The sequence below is a fragment of the Glarea lozoyensis genome, assembly GCF_000409485.1.
Source record: "Glarea lozoyensis ATCC 20868 chromosome Unknown GLAREA1, whole genome shotgun sequence".
Taxonomy (NCBI): Eukaryota; Fungi; Ascomycota; class Leotiomycetes; order Helotiales; family Helotiaceae; genus Glarea; species Glarea lozoyensis.
Window position 1 is genome coordinate 1,810,446 of NW_007360983.1, and position 16,691 is coordinate 1,827,136.

The 16,691-nt window shown below is 46.3% G+C and overlaps 4 protein-coding genes across 4 annotated transcripts; 2 read left to right on the forward strand and 2 right to left on the reverse strand.

Annotated features, from left to right (window-relative positions):
- Positions 1 to 1,178: 1,178 nt before the first annotated feature.
- On the reverse strand, positions 1,179 to 4,428 carry GLAREA_09243 (Ribosomal protein S5 2-like protein; the record flags this gene model as incomplete). Its single annotated transcript, XM_008078204.1, has 9 exons — positions 1,179 to 1,266; positions 1,322 to 1,375; positions 1,425 to 1,540; positions 1,589 to 1,675; positions 1,724 to 1,988; positions 2,121 to 2,208; positions 2,263 to 2,735; positions 2,785 to 3,910; positions 3,957 to 4,428. The coding sequence occupies 9 exons, from the start codon at positions 4,426 to 4,428 to the stop codon at positions 1,179 to 1,181; spliced, it is 2,769 nt and encodes a 922-aa protein (XP_008076395.1).
- A 572-nt stretch (positions 4,429 to 5,000) lies between these two features.
- GLAREA_09244 (Phospholipase D/nuclease) lies at positions 5,001 to 8,578 on the forward strand (the record flags this gene model as incomplete). The annotated part of the gene is made up of 4 exons (XM_008078205.1): positions 5,001 to 6,386; positions 7,323 to 7,350; positions 7,460 to 7,753; positions 7,806 to 8,578. 4 exons carry the CDS (start codon positions 5,001 to 5,003, stop codon positions 8,576 to 8,578), a joined length of 2,481 nt encoding a protein of 826 aa, XP_008076396.1.
- Positions 8,579 to 9,879: 1,301 nt separating this feature from the next.
- GLAREA_09245 (SPOC) lies at positions 9,880 to 12,337 on the reverse strand (the record flags this gene model as incomplete). Its single annotated transcript, XM_008078206.1, has 6 exons — positions 9,880 to 9,897; positions 9,945 to 10,423; positions 10,478 to 10,689; positions 10,736 to 11,127; positions 11,172 to 11,696; positions 11,744 to 12,337. 6 exons carry the CDS (start codon positions 12,335 to 12,337, stop codon positions 9,880 to 9,882), a joined length of 2,220 nt encoding a protein of 739 aa, XP_008076397.1.
- A 222-nt stretch (positions 12,338 to 12,559) lies between these two features.
- Positions 12,560 to 13,209, forward strand: GLAREA_09246 (uncharacterized protein; the record flags this gene model as incomplete). The annotated part of the gene is made up of 3 exons (XM_008078207.1): positions 12,560 to 12,609; positions 12,657 to 12,982; positions 13,043 to 13,209. 3 exons carry the CDS (start codon positions 12,560 to 12,562, stop codon positions 13,207 to 13,209), a joined length of 543 nt encoding a protein of 180 aa, XP_008076398.1.
- Between the last annotated feature and the right edge of the window lie 3,482 nt (positions 13,210 to 16,691).

Sequence of the window (16,691 nt, forward strand, 5' to 3'; positions counted from 1 at the left end):
CCCGTCCTCTCCACTACGATAATCGTTTTTGTTGTCCGAACAACTGGAGAATTGATAGTATCTAGATCACTTATACCTAGATTGTGAACACATCAATATGATTCCATCATGATTCGACAGAGAAGTGAAACAACTCTCGTCACGAACCTAGACATCCCCTAATCGGGAAGTTCGTAACGTATTTCTCATCGGGGTTCTGTGCCAGCGAGGGTGTATGCTTTCAACCAAAGCACTCACTTACCAAAGCACTACCCTACCCTACCCGATCTCATCTCATCCCATCCCTCCACATAACGCCGCTTCACCAGACTATCCCAGGCCCGTACAACATAGCGAACCCAACGCAATGGTCCTCCCGATCTCGAGGTAACCACACCATCCCGGACAATAGCACACCCACGCACGTTACCACGCCCACGATATTCCCATGCCGTGCTCCCTCCCGCGTGACGAGCTGTCCTATAACACGCAGTTCCGATGGTGTGGGTTTTGCCCCTCGTGTTCGTGGGTGGGTGCATGGGGTTCGGGTGACCGGTTTGCTGGAATGTAAAACGTGGGACAGAACTGGTAGGGGGGGGTGTGAGAAGGGAAGGGATAGGATGGGGGATGTGGAGGGGAGGTTTAAACGGGGTAGGGGATGGAGAGAGGGGAGGGGGATGGATTGGGAGATGGGGAGGGAGGACAGAGAGTGTGTGACGATTTTGTGGAAAGCTAGAGAACAAGAGAGAGAAGTTGTCAATCTAAGAAACCGCTCAAGTTGCAAGTAGCATAACTCACAGAAACGCCACTTCTAGGTCCAGAAACTCCATGACTCTACAACCCTTCCAATTTCCCATTTCCACCTCCCACGTTAACGTCGTGTAAACACATGTCGTCACTCGATTCAGCAACCACAGAATAAGTATCATGTACACGCACACTATCGGTATGTACAAGCCTGTCCATCGGCCAATTCTACCAATTCAAGCTACCTGGCCATTCTGCACCTACTCCCCATCCTACTTCCCAGTTACATAAATGCATGGAGATCGCCCCGACCTAACCAGCCTGCATACAAGCCCCCACGCTGGATACAAAATACAATGTACAACTGTGAACAAACCCATCAAACGCCGTGTCATTACTGTAATCGTAGCGAAGATCATTATGTGCAAAATACGAGATACATGTGTGTGTGCCTATAGCTGACTTTCAATACCAGCAAAGTTCTCCTCGCCGGGCCAATGTGCTTCTGGCCAAACGTAGCGCATGGCCTCCCAGATATGCCTAGAATGATTGTTAGGCTCGTAGCTTAGGCGAAATGATTTCAAGTAGTGCTTACCTAACGTGGATGATCTCTAAACCATCCTTGACTTCCTGGGGAAGATCTTTGGCACTGATACAAAATTAGTAAATCAACGTAAATAAATTCCAGGTCAACTTACTCTTTCCTGTTCTGGGCTGGCAACAGTACAGTCTTGACGCCCGCACGAAGAGCACCAATCAACTTTTCCTTAATCCCTCCAACGGCAGTCACACGGCCACGAAGAGATATCTCACCCTACGAAGGTCAGACAGCACAGTAATAATCACAGAATACAGAACTTACAGTCATGGCCATGGTTGGAGGTACCGGTTTGCCAGAGAACAAGGATATAAGCGCAATAGTATGTGCCATACCAGCCGAAGGTCCATCCTGGCGAAGATCAGCAAAAATACCCCGAATCGGAATTGGAAGACTCACTTTGGGAATCGCCCCTGAAGGACAATGCACGTGGATACTACGTTTCTTCATAATGTCCTCGGATGGATCATGCGTGAGACCCAGCTCGTAAGCATGTGCCTTGACCCAACTCAGTGCAACCTCCACACTTTCCTTGAGTACATCCCCAAGTTTGCCCGTAAGCTGCACTCGCCCGCTGCCCGGCATATCAGCTACCTCAATGAAAAGTATGCTCCCGTTTCCGCCCGAACTGTACGCCACGAGACCAGTTACGATTCCAGGACGACTAACGAGGGTGTTAGCAAATCCATCCGTCAGGAAGTTCGGAGAATAGGTTAAAAGATCCGGAAACTGTAGCTGTCCAAACTTTAAAGTCTAAAGACAGGCGGTGAAACGTGGTTAGAAAGATAGAACGAACCTAGTTTTCTCTGCGATTTCCTCGTCAAACTTCTCAATTCCCAGAATCTCCTCAATATCATCTATAGAAAGTTGTGGTTTGTACTTCTCTGAGGCAAATAATCAGTTTTCGTTCCACATGCATCTGAGACATTGAGTCCTACCCATATCACCGGAATCTTTCGCCTCAGCATACTCCACGGCTTTGGCACGGCATACCGAACCAATTTCACGCTCGAGATTCCGAACGCCAGCTTCACGTGTGTAGGACTCGATAATTTTCGACACGACGTCTTGGTTGAACTCGACCTGTCCGTCTCCGAGACCATCTACGAAAATGTTAGAATTGAGGTGTCTCAATATTGGAGGGAACTTGCTTGTTTTAATTTGCTTAGGAATAAGGTGCTGAAGAGCGATATGTCGCTTTTCAAGAGTGGTGTAGCCAGAAAGATTGATCATTTCCATACGATCGAGTAGTGGTGGTGGGATTGTTTCTAGACTATTGGCCGTGGCAATGAACAGAACTTTGCTGAGATCAATTGGGATGTTGACATAGTGATCGGTAAATGTGTGGTTCTGTTCAGGGTCTAGAACTTCAAGCATTGCCGCGGAAGGGTCGCCGTGGAAATTCGACGTACTACCCCCAGGTATTAGCTTACGTCCGGACAAGGTGAGGAGTTACATACCCGACTTTGTCGATCTCGTCAAGAAGGAATACTGGGTTTGATACACCAACTTTTTTCAGGCCTTGCACAATGAGACCCGGCATGGCCGCAACGTAAGTTCGTCGATGACCCCGAATCTCGGCTTCGTCTCTAACTCCTCCCAAGGAGATTCTGTGGAATTTCCTGCCCAACGCCGTTGCAACAGACTTCGCCAGACTTGTTTTACCAACACCTGGTGGACCAGCCAGGAGAAGAATTGGCGATTTGTCAATCATTCTCTTGCTCTTAAGGATTTCCACCTTTTCGAGTGTTTTATCTTCCTCTGCTTTTGCCACTTGCGTGTCCACATCTTGGTTGATAGATTGCTTGAGTTTCAGTACAGCGAGATACTCAAGTAAACGTTTCTTCACCTTTTCCAGGCCATAATGATCATCGTCAAACTGCTTTCTCGCTCGACCGAGTGTTTCTACACCTAGCTTGTCTTCGGTCATTGCAGTCCACGGTATCTCTGCCAAATTCTCCAGATAATTTCTTGTAACCTGATATTCTGCTTGAGCGGGCGACATCTTCTTGAGCCGCTTCATCTCCCGGTCAGCAACTTTCGCTGCTTCAGGAGTCATCTGAGCCTCATCAAGTTTCTTCTTTAATTCTTCCATTTCATTCGGTTCCTGGTCTTCTTCAGGTGGCCCTCCGCCCATGCCACCCAAACCCGGTAGAGGCATTCCCGACATCCCAGACCTTCGAGTTCGATGGCTGTTCAACTTTTCCATGTCGCTGTTGGCTGGGAAACTTGTGCTTGTGAAGGTCGTGATGCTAACATTATTCTTGATGTTGCCCACCTGCCGCTGCAAAAGAGCGATAGCCTTTTCTAACCGATCCTTCACATCCAGTGCAGCTAAGATTTGCAACTTTTCCTCAAATGAAGCTTCAACGATATTTGTCATGAAATCTGCCAATAACCCCGCATCTTGGATTCCTTTCTTCGCAATGTATAGTTCGAGGCGTCGAGCAAGCACTGGTGATAAGCTGGCAGGCCCTCCATTTCGAGGTAGTAAGGATGAAAGGCGTAAAAGAGTGAGAAGCTCACGCGATAGCTGCTTGAGGTGCGCAAAGAGGCCTTGAATCGCAATGTCTTCTGGGGAAATAGCTACAACTTGTGAGATTACAGCATAGAACGGGTTCGGCACTCTTACCCTCATCGTATTGATAAACAACATCTGCCTCGAAGAATGGGCGCTCCTGCGTGATCCTCTCGATCTTAATTCTAGCAATACCCTCAACCAATAATGCAAACTCCCCCGTTCCTTTGCCTTCTACACCAGATATCTTGGCCGCCACCCCATATCCAAAAAGATCTTCTCTTGTAGCAGTCGCAGGGTTGATGTCCATCCGTTCCTTTGGTCTTCCATCCCGCTCATCTTGTGTTATCATTCTTTGCCCATGGTTGTTTAGGTAATTCGAGGTCAACGGGACGCATGCAACATTGACATTCTCCAGGCGCTGGCTCGGCGTCCTCGTTGCAGCTTTGCTATATATATTGGATAACAGTGCAGGTATGTCGGATCGATTGCCGGCGACTGGTATCCGCAGGACGATTCCCGGTAACAGGACTGTATCTTTTGCTAATGGTATTAAAGGAAGGCTCACAGCCTTTGATGGTGCCATCTTTGACGGTCTCGATTATCTAAGAAGTGGAAGCTGATCAGGAATGTAGGTTCGATTTGAGAAATACTGGTATCGATCAATGTTGTCACAAAGAAGCTGTCTGTTGATTAAGTTTAGGAGTGACGATGTGACAGTGGCAATCAATCACTACTTCGTATGTTGCAGTTGCGCGTTGGGCCGAGGTTGTGTCAGGCATGGCTTAAATCCGAACGCCGAAAGCAGATGGGTTCTCGACTACACTTGTGGCTATTATAGTACAAGCAAATATCTGATAGCTTACTGCATTCTTGAAGCAACAACTCAGTCAAATACATGCCATATTGTATTGTAGGCTGTGGTATGACTTTTCATTAATTCCTTGGCCGGTCGCGCCTCGATTGGCGGAAAAGTGCCACGGACAACAGACAGCACTCATGACAACAGAGCCTCCAGCAATAACATATGTACCACCATCAAAGCAAATCCTGTCAGGCGTTTTTATATTCTGTTTCCCGCGGTTTACTTCAAGTTACCAATATAGATTGTGGCATTTGAGGCCTATAATAGCTTTCCAGTCACATTTTCAAAGCAGTATGGCTTCACGCTCACAACATATAATAGATACATGGCTAGCTGAGCTCCAGGCTCAAGAAGCCAAAAGCATTGCGGATTATCCTAGCTACTATGTTGCAAGTCCAGAAGAACTTGTCACCACGTCTCGGCCGGCAACATTTAGCATTGGAACTGGAGCACGAATCCTGTCGAGCGTATTTCCAGCGTGTCTTGAAGCAGAGCATGAACTCATCATTGTCACTTGTTTCTGGGCGAAATCTGCCTCACAGCAACAATTGGCAGACCTATTGCAAGAGCTATCCGCTAAAGCCATAGCGAGGAAACGAAAAATCCAAGTTCGACTGTGTTTTTCCTCAAGCTCAATATGGCAGAAATTGACGCAAACATCGAGCTTAGATGGGCAATTTTATCCTCCGTCGTCATGGGAAGGTCTAGGGCTCCCATCGCCAGCAGCAATCCCAGGCATTGAGATGCTTGTTAAAAGTGTCTTCGTCAGGCCCTTTAGCGTAATGCACCCAAAGTTCATTTTGGTGGACAGGAAACTCGCGTTTATGCCAAGCTGTAATGTCAGCTGGGAAGATTGGTTTGAGGGCTGTGTCGAAATGAGAGGCGAGATATGTGGAAAGCTATTTGGATTTTGGGAAGCTTTTTGGAGTCGAGGAAGTCCTACTTTACCACAGTTTCGTGATGAAAACGAGGAGATTGATGTTGGTGAAGAGACCATCACAAGTAATACCAACTCAGTAAAGGCCTTGCTTGGTCACTCAAAAATATCCCATTCGACACCCATCACAACCATCCTGCTCCCATCACCACACCACCAAAACCCTCGATTCAAACCTCATTCAAGCACAACCCCACCCGTCCCGCCAACACCCCTCAACATATTCCTCCTACATATCCTCAACTCCGCCCAAAAAGACATATATCTCCAAACCCCCAATCTAACCGCAAAACCCGTCATCTACGCCTTACTCTCGGCTCTCGAACGCGGAATCAACATAGAGCTCGTCACAAGCAGCATCCTCATGATCTTCGAGCAGCTAGGCACAGCAGGCACCATCACCGAGTTCGAAATCTGGAAGCTCCGCCGTCGCTACCTAAAACTATGTCAGAGCTACGAAGCCAAGTCACATACAGACCCCGAACTCCAAACTCCCAGGCCAGGAACGTTGAAAATAGGATACTACAACCCTCGACCTCATACAGCAGGGAATTTGGGGTACGATGAGCCCGCCAAATCCCACCTCAAGCTGACCATCGTGGACGACGAGATTGTGGTTTTGGGAAGCGGAAATATGGACCGCGCTAGTTTCTATACCAGCCAGGAACTTGGTATAGCCTTTTTCTCCAAGGACCTAGCTACGGTAGTCAAGTCTACTACGGTAGAGGCGCTGCAGGGGAGAGTAAATCATTATTTCCCTTGAGCGAAGAAGAAAAGTGCAGTTGTGATCAGCAAGTAATTGTGATGTCAGAACGTGAACACTTCATCTTCCACTTTGCATTTGCAGCCACGGATTCTAGACCAGCAAGGAACAAGTGGTTAGAGGTCTGTGATTCACAGCTAGTGGTGACAGGAAGTCACGACTAAAAGGACCCCGATACTCTTTTAGTTCCTTTAGTTCACTCCATATCAAAAGGGTCCTCCACGCTAACGTTGTGTTATGGCGTCAAAAGACAACCTCACTACCCCAGGTTAGGAAATCTGTGGATCACATAGGGCTTAGCACTGGTATGGGAAATGGATTTGATCTCAGAATCATGTCGTAATTACTTCATCTCGTCTTTTTCTTTCTAGTGACTTCGGACCCCAAATTCCCTTATTTATGTCCTGGGATTTGCGCATATCGTTTCCTTTTCCTTTTTCCACTTCTGCTCTGTATATTTCATCTCATCCTGATAATTCATCTCCAAGTACCTCCAAAATATTCAATAAATTCGACATCTTCTTCATTTCACATTCAACAGTTCATCTCCAACATCTTCAACAACCTCAACATTATCACTATCATCACCATTGCCAACTCTCTTCCTCTCCCCTCGTATCACTTTCCTTTAGAGGTGAGAAGACCCCCTCTGCCATCCAGGTTCACCTTTCCCTCCCCCAACCCAGTCTAAACGGCGCAGACCATTCACAACCGAAAGCCCCTGTGATTAAGGTATCAGCAACCACTTGTTGACAAACGTGATTGCCTCGAGGGTCAACGTCGTTTTTACAACTCGTTGCCATTGGTACTATGATCCAGGTTTTGAATAGCCTCTGCTCGAATTTGGGGTTATCCCCGGGCAAGTGGGAAGGTCATCGGCAGTTCTCACGACTTTTACTAACTAAAAGACAATAGGGAGTCGGGTTCTTCTTCGAGATTGATTGTAAGCTTCTTCGGATTCTTTCTGGGTTCTGGTTTCTTGTACATACCTTCTCTGCTATGTAAGACTATTTACCGCTTTTTATAACACTTCAATCTAACATCTCATTCAGCAGCTTCAGTGGTTAGATACGAATTGCAGCCTCTTTCAAGCTCTTCGTTCTTTGTCCCTCCTGTAAAAGTACGCTGCATTCGTGACCTTCCGACACGTCATAACACTCGCTACAATACACCCTCGTTTGAGAACCGCCGCGGTCTTCCAGAAGGTCGATACACATTTTTTAGGAGCCCTGATTTCACAAGGTACAACATGGGCAATCCATTCAAGAGGCCTAGCAAAGAATTGGTGCGGCCAGCGCCAGTCGCTAGCACACAAGATACCAGGTCAATGAATCGTACTTTGGGTCGTAAGTCAAGACCATTCCTTTGTTCACCTACACAGCAGCTTACCCCTAGCAGCCACGAGAATCGGGAAGAAGACCGGAGAGCGGCATGGTCCTCTGACCAAGTTTGAAGTATTTGGACGCTTACCTCCAGAGATACGAGTGAAAATCTGGAAAGAAGCCTGCCATGCACCGCGAGCAGTAGAAATCATGCGCCGCGAGGAGGACAGCGAGGGAAGCAAGTTCCCACATCGAAATCTTCCACCAGCAGTCCTCGAGGTCAATAGGGAGGCTCGCAATGAGGGATTGAGGCTCTACAATACCTTTTTCAGTTCCGCGGTTTATCCCGCCTATAAATCATATATCAACTGGAATGTTGATTATTTGTTCCTCCAGAAGGAACCAAATGAGGACTGCCAAGCGGAACTCATTCCTGCGCGTGGTTATTTCGATCACATGGCAGTCAAGAAGTGTCCTCGTATCGCCATATTGGCGTCGGATACTTTTTGGTTTCTGACATGGTTTTTGGATGCAAAGGATGAACGTGGAAACGCCCCCGAAGAGCTTGTAGAGTTTCGTCAGAGGCTGCAAACTCTGATGATCATCGAGAACGGAAACCCTGCTTACTACAAAGGGGAGGGTATCAAGTATATGGGGCTCCGTGACCAGGGCGACATCGACGAGACAGATAGTCGAAATGTGGTATCCGACTTCCACCTGTTGAGGACGCTATCTTTTGAGGAAATCGTCGAACTTGTGCCGAACTTAGTCGACAACATTCGGAAGCATCTTTCCAATGTTGAGGTGAAGATGGGTCGGGTGGAATGGCAGAGCGAGGATCCATCCTGAGACGCAAAGGGGATGCATTCGAGCAATCATGTGGAGCTGCGAGAGCTTGCAGGCAGACAGAATACGTATTGGACATTCGGCATTAACCTGCCATTTCTTCCTATATTTACTCGTTTATGGAGAACGTACTTGACCTGGCATTGATTAAACTCATTAGCTTATTATATGCTGCATGTCGCTTCGGCACCAAATTTGTGCCAGGCTTCAAAAACATACCTGTCACTCCCCCCTGCATACAACAACCTAAGAGACAACCTCCAGCGTCTAAGCAACCTCAATCTTAAACCGCAAGAACCAGCAGTCTTGACCGAAGAGAGGAATCGATGCTACTTACGGACCCCCGTGTCTCACACGAAAACGGCTATGGTGACAATGGATGCCGGCCTGCGTGTTCTTAGTACGGAATTTCACGTATGAGAAATTTTCATCGCAATACCTATAAGAATCAGCAAGCTCCACGGAAGAGAGGAAGTCTGGAACTGGTACTACCCACTGATTTGGTATGTCGCGTTGGTCGAAATAGTAGGAGTTGAAAAGAGAAGAGAGTTGTGTAGAAAATAAAAAGTAAAAGTGTCACTTCTGTACATCTACAAGGAAGGAGCGGCCCAGTCTGAGGTTTCTAGAAGAGGGGAACTGTCGTATTGTACCTAATTACTGATCCTCGTATTTCATACGGAGATGGTATGGGGATCACCATGACACCTGGTGTTGGCGGTCTTCTTACGAATATTCATGTTTGAATTAGAGTCTTGTATTGGCAAAGCAGTGGTCCTTGAGATGTGAAGTTGCGAACAGCCCGGGGAGTGTTTAGCTGAGATGTAGGAGTGTTATATATGTACAGTACATTCGCGAGGAAGGATCCACTCAATCTGAACTTGATTGGTGTTATATTTCCTTCCTACCTACATAACTTAAATAAAAGCTTTCAGCCATTTGTCTTATTTTGGCCATGTGATCTTACAATATAGGCGTGTGCATCAATACATTTCTAGAGTCATGTTTCTTAGTTGCACACTTCAATAAATAGCTTGAGAGGGGTAAAAAGGATTGTGAGATATGTATGTACTGCAGTGCAAAGGTTAGGCCGAATGATACATCTCAAATGTCAAGCTAAGTCGAAAGCCACCTACACAAAGGTAGAGACATCTTCAATCGTATGAATATTTTGTTTAGACAATGTTATAGTACACGTTCAACAGCCACCAGCAAATACTACCAGAAAAACGACTACATGGTATCCATTCTATCTTACAGATCCCAACTCCATAGAACAATCACAACGCTCGCTCAAGAACAAAAACTTACTTCGAGCTATAAAACTGCAGAACTATTAGCACACGTCTCTGAATCACACATCAAAACATACCTCGCTCGCCTCTTCCGCAGTGACATTCGACCCATCAGTCGTACTCTGATCAATCAACCCCAATTTTCCTCTCTTAACATCAACCCAAAACACCTTCCCCTCGCCACCGTTATTACTATCCAACTCCCCACCCAACAACGCCTTCTTCAACGCCTTCACGAAATCATTATAAATCTCCGGCATATCAAGGTCAACCATCTCTTCCCTCATGACCCTCAGATTCTCCAGTGCACGCGCATAAGAAGCTTCGCCCACACTTTCCTTGACTAGCTTGCGGATGATAGCACCCATCTGTTTTGTGGTGCTGAGGATCTCGGCTTCAGAAGTGGTGCGTCCGAGCGCTTGTCGGAATTCTGGGATGGAGTTTTCGGAGGAGATGGCTTGGGTGGTGTTTGTATCGAGGAGAGCGTCGATGTCAAGACCCGATAGGGGTGTGATTTGTTCACGATTGAAACGTTTGCCCTTTTTCTTCGCCTCGACTATAGAGAGATACGTTAGTGGTTATATAAGGATGAGCACGGTGTGACATTCACCTTTCTTAACATCAGCTACTTTTTGGAGTCTTTTCAATTGTGATGCGGCATTGGTGATCAGGTCAGCTGGCGGGTTGGCCCATTTCATAACGACCTCTGGTGGTGGCTTGATAGGTTCGTCTGGATATATAGCGCGGTTTCTGATTGCTGCATTGATTCGGTGGACTGTTGGCGAGTATGTTTCTTCCATTGTCATATATTCGATAGGTTCCCTAGGACGATTAGCAGTTGTAGACAAAAATATTTATATTAACACACCCGTCTTCACCTTTTCCGAAGGTTGATAGATCCATAGCATCTACATAATCTTCCATGGCGTCCGTCAATTCATCAGAGGGAAGATATCTATGCTGTGAAACAGTTGCACCGGAGGTTGTAACTACCCTGTCTAACGGCGGAAATCTATACATCCTGACATCTTCGGCAAACGGAAGTGGGACGTCGGCAAGACCTTCGAAGTCCGGCTCAATCACAGGAGCTAGAAGAATGATCTTAGGTTCTTTCATATCTTTGAGAACAATCCTCGCTACTGCATAGCTATCAAGCTCATGAAGAGCGTGTATCAAGGACGACAGAGCTACAACGGCCTTCTCATTCACACTCTGCGCAACGGTCATGCAGCTCTCCCCCATGACAAGATATCTCTCAAACTGGAATAATTAGCAAAATCCAACAGAAATAAAAAGAGCCGTACCGATTCGCTTGGGACAAAGCCAATGATGGAGAAACCCTCATAGGTATCCATTTTCGTAACATTCTCCTCCGCAGCGCTTATATGCACCGCCGTTCTGCCATACTCGTATCCTTTAGCGAGATCATCTCGATCAACATCTCTCTTTCCTAAGGGATAATTAGGGTCATTGACCTGGTATAGGTAATGACTTTTGACTGCCGATAAGTCGCCTGGCGCGTCAGGCATGTCAGTATCCCCAAGTGTGTTTGATGAGCTGCCATTACTAGCGGACTTGTTGTTAACAAAACTGCTTGCAGAAGGAGCTGATGCTTTCTTCGTCTTCGTATAACGGAGGACATCAATATACAAGGCAGTTTCGGGATACTTTTCGTAATCACCAAGAGCAAGCCGGCCTCCGAATGCTTTGTACGGCCTGACCGACTTGATTTCAGGAACCCCGAGATTATCAATAGCTTCAATAAGCGTAGCAATGGTACCTTTGTTGCATTGGTCCGTTAAAGACTTCAGCAGAGCTTCGTTCTCTCTCTACCAAAATGATTAGCGATTGCAGCTGAAGAAGGAACTCAACACACCTTTTGTTCGGACTTGTCTTCCTCTTTGAATCCATAATCCAGATCATCGAAATCAATTCCAAGCACGATAAGTTCGATACCCAACTCATTACACCTTAGAGCAATTTGATCAAGATTGTTGGGATCAGTATTGTCAATGTACCCCTGCCCGTCCGTGACAAGTACAATCTTCCTCCCAGATTTCGCCGGCTTTCCAGTCCCCAAGGTAGTAAACTTATTGACCATCTCAATAGCGACGACAATAGCGGAAACCGCATCTCCCGCTTCCGTTTGACTCGGTACCAACTTCTCCTGAAGACTTCCCAAATCACTCAACGTGATGGGCCCAAGCTCTTTATGAACGGCAATGTGCTGATAACTTTCATCTTCCGGGCCATCATCATCGTTATAAAGCGAGTTCTCCGACTCATCTGTTCGTAAGCCCAGGACGCCGACACTCAATGTTGTTCTGTTGGCTGCTAACACGGTTGCGATTTTGTCGTAGACATATTTCAAGGACCAGTCGAGGTCAGATTCTACTCGTCCGGAATGACACTCTGCTGTAGTACTGCCTTGATCGACTATGTATACATGAGCTTGTTTACCAGCTTCCATGATTATGACTTTTGTTGGTGAAAGTTGATGGATTGGACGATTAGGCAAACGCGACGAGGTGGACGCGAAACTGAGACGAGATCCCGTGACCTTCCAAACACCTCGGATGTTGTACGAGACGCCTCGAGTAGTCGGCGTCATGACATTCGATTCTAATATATACCTCTTTAATACCACAATTTGAAGCAACAAATCCAAGATATACGCACAATTATCTTCAAAATGCCAGATCTCTCAATTCTCGCCACTCCTGCGCCTTATCATATCCTCACGTTCGTCTTTACCACATCCATTTGTACACAACTAACACCCCATACAGATATGGCACGCTCATGGGCTCAACCTTCTTCCAATCCTTCGTAAATGGCATAATAGCCTACCAAGCCCTCCCAAAACCCATGTTCTCCCAGCTACAACAAAAGATATTCCCAGTCTACTTTACGATGCAAACAGCGCTGCCTGCCGTACTAGCCCTCACCTACCCAGGTTCTCTAGGGGGCTCCTCTAGCATCTCAGGCGTGCTGGAGAAATCGAATAAATGGGGTGTGTTAGTGCCTTTGGCGACGATGTTCGTGACTGGGTTGGCGAATGTGGCATACATTGGCCCGGAGACTACGAGGATTATGAGGGAGAGGAAGGTTCAGGGTATGTGCTCCATACCATTCTTGTACTATGTTTATGGCAACTAATTTATGGATCTGTTAGAAACTCGCGATGGGAAGAAATATTACGATCCAGCGCCTCATTCCAAGGAGATGCAGAACCTGAACATAAGATTTGGAAGAATACACGGATTTTCGGCCATGACCAATTTGGGAGGATTTATTGCCATGGTGTTATATGGTGTTACGCTTGCGTCGAGAATTCAGTAAATGGAATGGTTTGGGGCAGGGAATATGTTGCTAAAAAGGCTATACTTGGGAACAAGTCCGCTGAGCGTGCTATAGATTTAGAGCTACGTAAGTCTTTTTTGTAGCATCAATTGATGAATTTAACGATAACTTTGTTTTATGGCTCAATTGACTACTACTTGAATTAGCAATCGCAGCCTCAATCTCCGAATAAGCCAAAACATCAAAATCCGTTTATTTACAATAGCTAGCAGAGATCGCTGATAGTGCGTAGAACCATGTTTTAAAGATGATTACCTAGCGAAGACGGAGATAGATGGACACCAGCTGTAGGCATTGGTTAGAGCCATGGCCGCTCAACAATTCTAATGAATCGAGAAACCAAAAACCAGTACACTGACAAGATGATCAAACTATACTCATCAACTCATCAAAAACAGTCGTGCGCACACCCAGATTGGTGACGAACAAGATGAAGTGTCGCTTTCCTACCTACCACTCGTCTGATTTATATTTCAACTCCCCATTTGAGGTCAGTCAGTCTCATAGGGTCGAAGATATCGCGAAGGTATCTTCTCTCCTTCAAACAATCAAGGAAATATACGCTGCCATGTCATCTCGACCGATCAAACATCCCATTTCCACTTCGTTGTCCATCCCCAAGTAAACATCAATCACCTTCTCACCCATCCACTAAACCTAAATTCAGTCCTCAACAGTCAACTCTCCATCTCAAACCCAATCTCACAACCCTTAGAAACTTACAAATCAACATGAACCCCCCAAACATCCCAAACCACTCACCAAGCTAAATCCCAAGCCCAACTCCCACTCCAACCACCTTCGAAAAAGGCCAAACCGAATTAACCTTATCCAAACCAAGCACCCAAGACCGCCACTGCGGATAGCGACGTGCAACAAAAATTGCATTTTCGGAAGATGGTGGGGCGGTGCTTGCTGCGACGAGAATAACGGGTTACGGAAGTTGCTGGGTGGATGTTGGTAGGGGGCTGTGGGGATGGAGGCGAGAGGCTGGAGTTGGAGGAGGAAGGAGTAAAGATTAGGTAAATAGATGAAGAATATCACAAAGGTGTGTACAGTCGAGCTAGAATTTTCTTGGATTCTGTGTTATAAACAGTATTGTCGACAGGTCGTAAGAGATCATAGTATTCTAGCAGCTCACTTTACTCTCCACTACGACAGTCCTTTCAATTTCAACTATTTCATTCCCGTCATCTAATTCCTACTACTATATCTCTTCTCCTATCCCCTCTTTAAACACCAACCCTTCCCTCCTCCCAATTTCCTTCCAATAAAAAAAAAAAAAAAACTAATCTATGGATATCCCCAAAACGCCATACAACATGCGAAAAACAGTAAAGGAAAAAGTAATATGTAATATATAATATGTACAAGTATGATGTAGAACCTGTAATTGATAATTGGTGAATGGATTGAATGATGTCGCTTTGAAAATGCTGGTTTGAGATGTTGGGTGGTATTGTGTGGTGAGGCGAGGTGAAACGTGAGTGTGAGGTGCATGGGTGATGTGAGTTGCGGATATTAGAATGTGAGGTTTATAGATGTGATCTATATGGATTGTCGTGAGAGGCCTTGTAGGTAGACGACGAGTTTATGGCCGATGGACGTTGTTGTTAAAGAGGTATTCGGGAATGAGATTCGGCTGGACAGACTTTCGAAGTTGGTCGAGAATTATCGAGCGGTCGAGAATAGTGGAGGTGGGTGATACTTTCTGGGTGACAGTATAATGGGTTGATATATGGTCGAGTTCATAGCTTCGGTCCCGCATCAGGTATTGTCATTCCTCCATTCGCGTGTCTTTTCGTCGAAAACCACCAGGATAGAAAGCCACCTCTCAATGCCCTCTCCTCATCGCCGAAGCTTTATAGTCCCAAGACAGCCAAACACTCTGCCATCCAGACGACACTTCATCGATTTCCAACCCTACTTTCCCCCAGCCTTCTTCTTATCCTCCTTCTTAACCTTCGGCTTCGCATAAACCTTATTAGTCTCATAATGAATCCACCACGCCACACCCACCAGCAACCCCATCGCGACGAGCACAATCAGCAATATCCCCAATAACATCGGATCCGCCTTCAACACCGCCGTCGCCTCCTTTGTAAACCCCAAGAACTCAAAGGCCTTTGGCCCTGAAAACGCTTGTCCCATCCTGCCTGTCTTGCAAGATTCGTTGCTCAAAAGAATGTGTAGAAGAGAAAATCCGATCAACAGACCAAAAAAAACACAGCTCCTAAACCCTCAAAAAAAAAGGCTATCGTCGAAGAGAAAAATAATCAAAAGCCAAGACCCAAACCTATCCTCCGGCGAAGGCAAGCAGCACCCGCATCCCATATATCCCCTCCCAAAGGAACAATCGGCCCATCCAAAATCTAGACCCCCCGTTTCACACTCCCAAGAACTCACGCCATCCAACCCCAAAACTCGTGCCTCTCCCCCCAAAACTCACCACGCTCGTTTGGTGAACGCGTACCCGCCCGCACGAGTTGCGCAATTATCGACCCATTTGCGAGACAGTGTCGTTTGAGAAGTGTCGGAGGGGCTCTCGCCTCCACTTCCCCCTGAAGGAAGCGAGCACTGTAGGCGAGCGAGTGGGACGGCAGTTGCTATTTTCAGCCCTGCGATTCTTTTTTCTGGGGGTTAATTCACATCTTGGTAAAAGATGAATTTGATGTGATATATTTCTGCAGCCTGAGAGAAGTACAGTAATGAACATATAAACTCCGATGCAGGTGTTTTGTCATTCTGCAGCTTCTTCGTGGTGCGACCCAATCCACAATAATGGCCCCCTTTCCAGATCCACCTAAAGAACTGCAACCACCCACCAGACCCAAACCACAGCAAAACTCCACTGCTCTCGGGGGCGGCCCGTTTCGTAATTAGGTGCGACTTTTGCAGCCGCAATCCACCACTGGTTCCCTCGATGAATTCCGTGGGAAGGCAAGGATCACTGGATTTGTATGCGATGCACGCTCACGTTGCAGGCAGTTATTGATCTACAAATTCCCCTTTTAAGGAGCGGCGAGTCATGTAGAACAATTATCGGAATCAAGCTTCCTTATCTTTTAAAGATATAAATACTCTTATCTTGGCATTCTTAATACCTGGCAACTTTCTAGGTATGATTTTGATGTTTTTGCTCAGTTGTGATGATATCTACTCAACAGCATGCTCGTTATGCTGCCATTAAAATCACAATATTTACATCACATATCCCCAAAGCCCTCAAGTAACAATCCCAATTCATGTACGAACTATATATATGCTTCTCCGAACCAGCCTATCATGGTATCTCCCATCTACCGCCTTCAATGCGCAAACCATAGATAGACCAATGACCCCAACTCCATCAAGTGTATACAACAAAACATCAACGCCATATGCTCGTCATGCAGATGCAAACCCAGTTAAAAGCACACACAAATTGTTACATAAACCCTTCTTTTTGATGAAATCCCCAA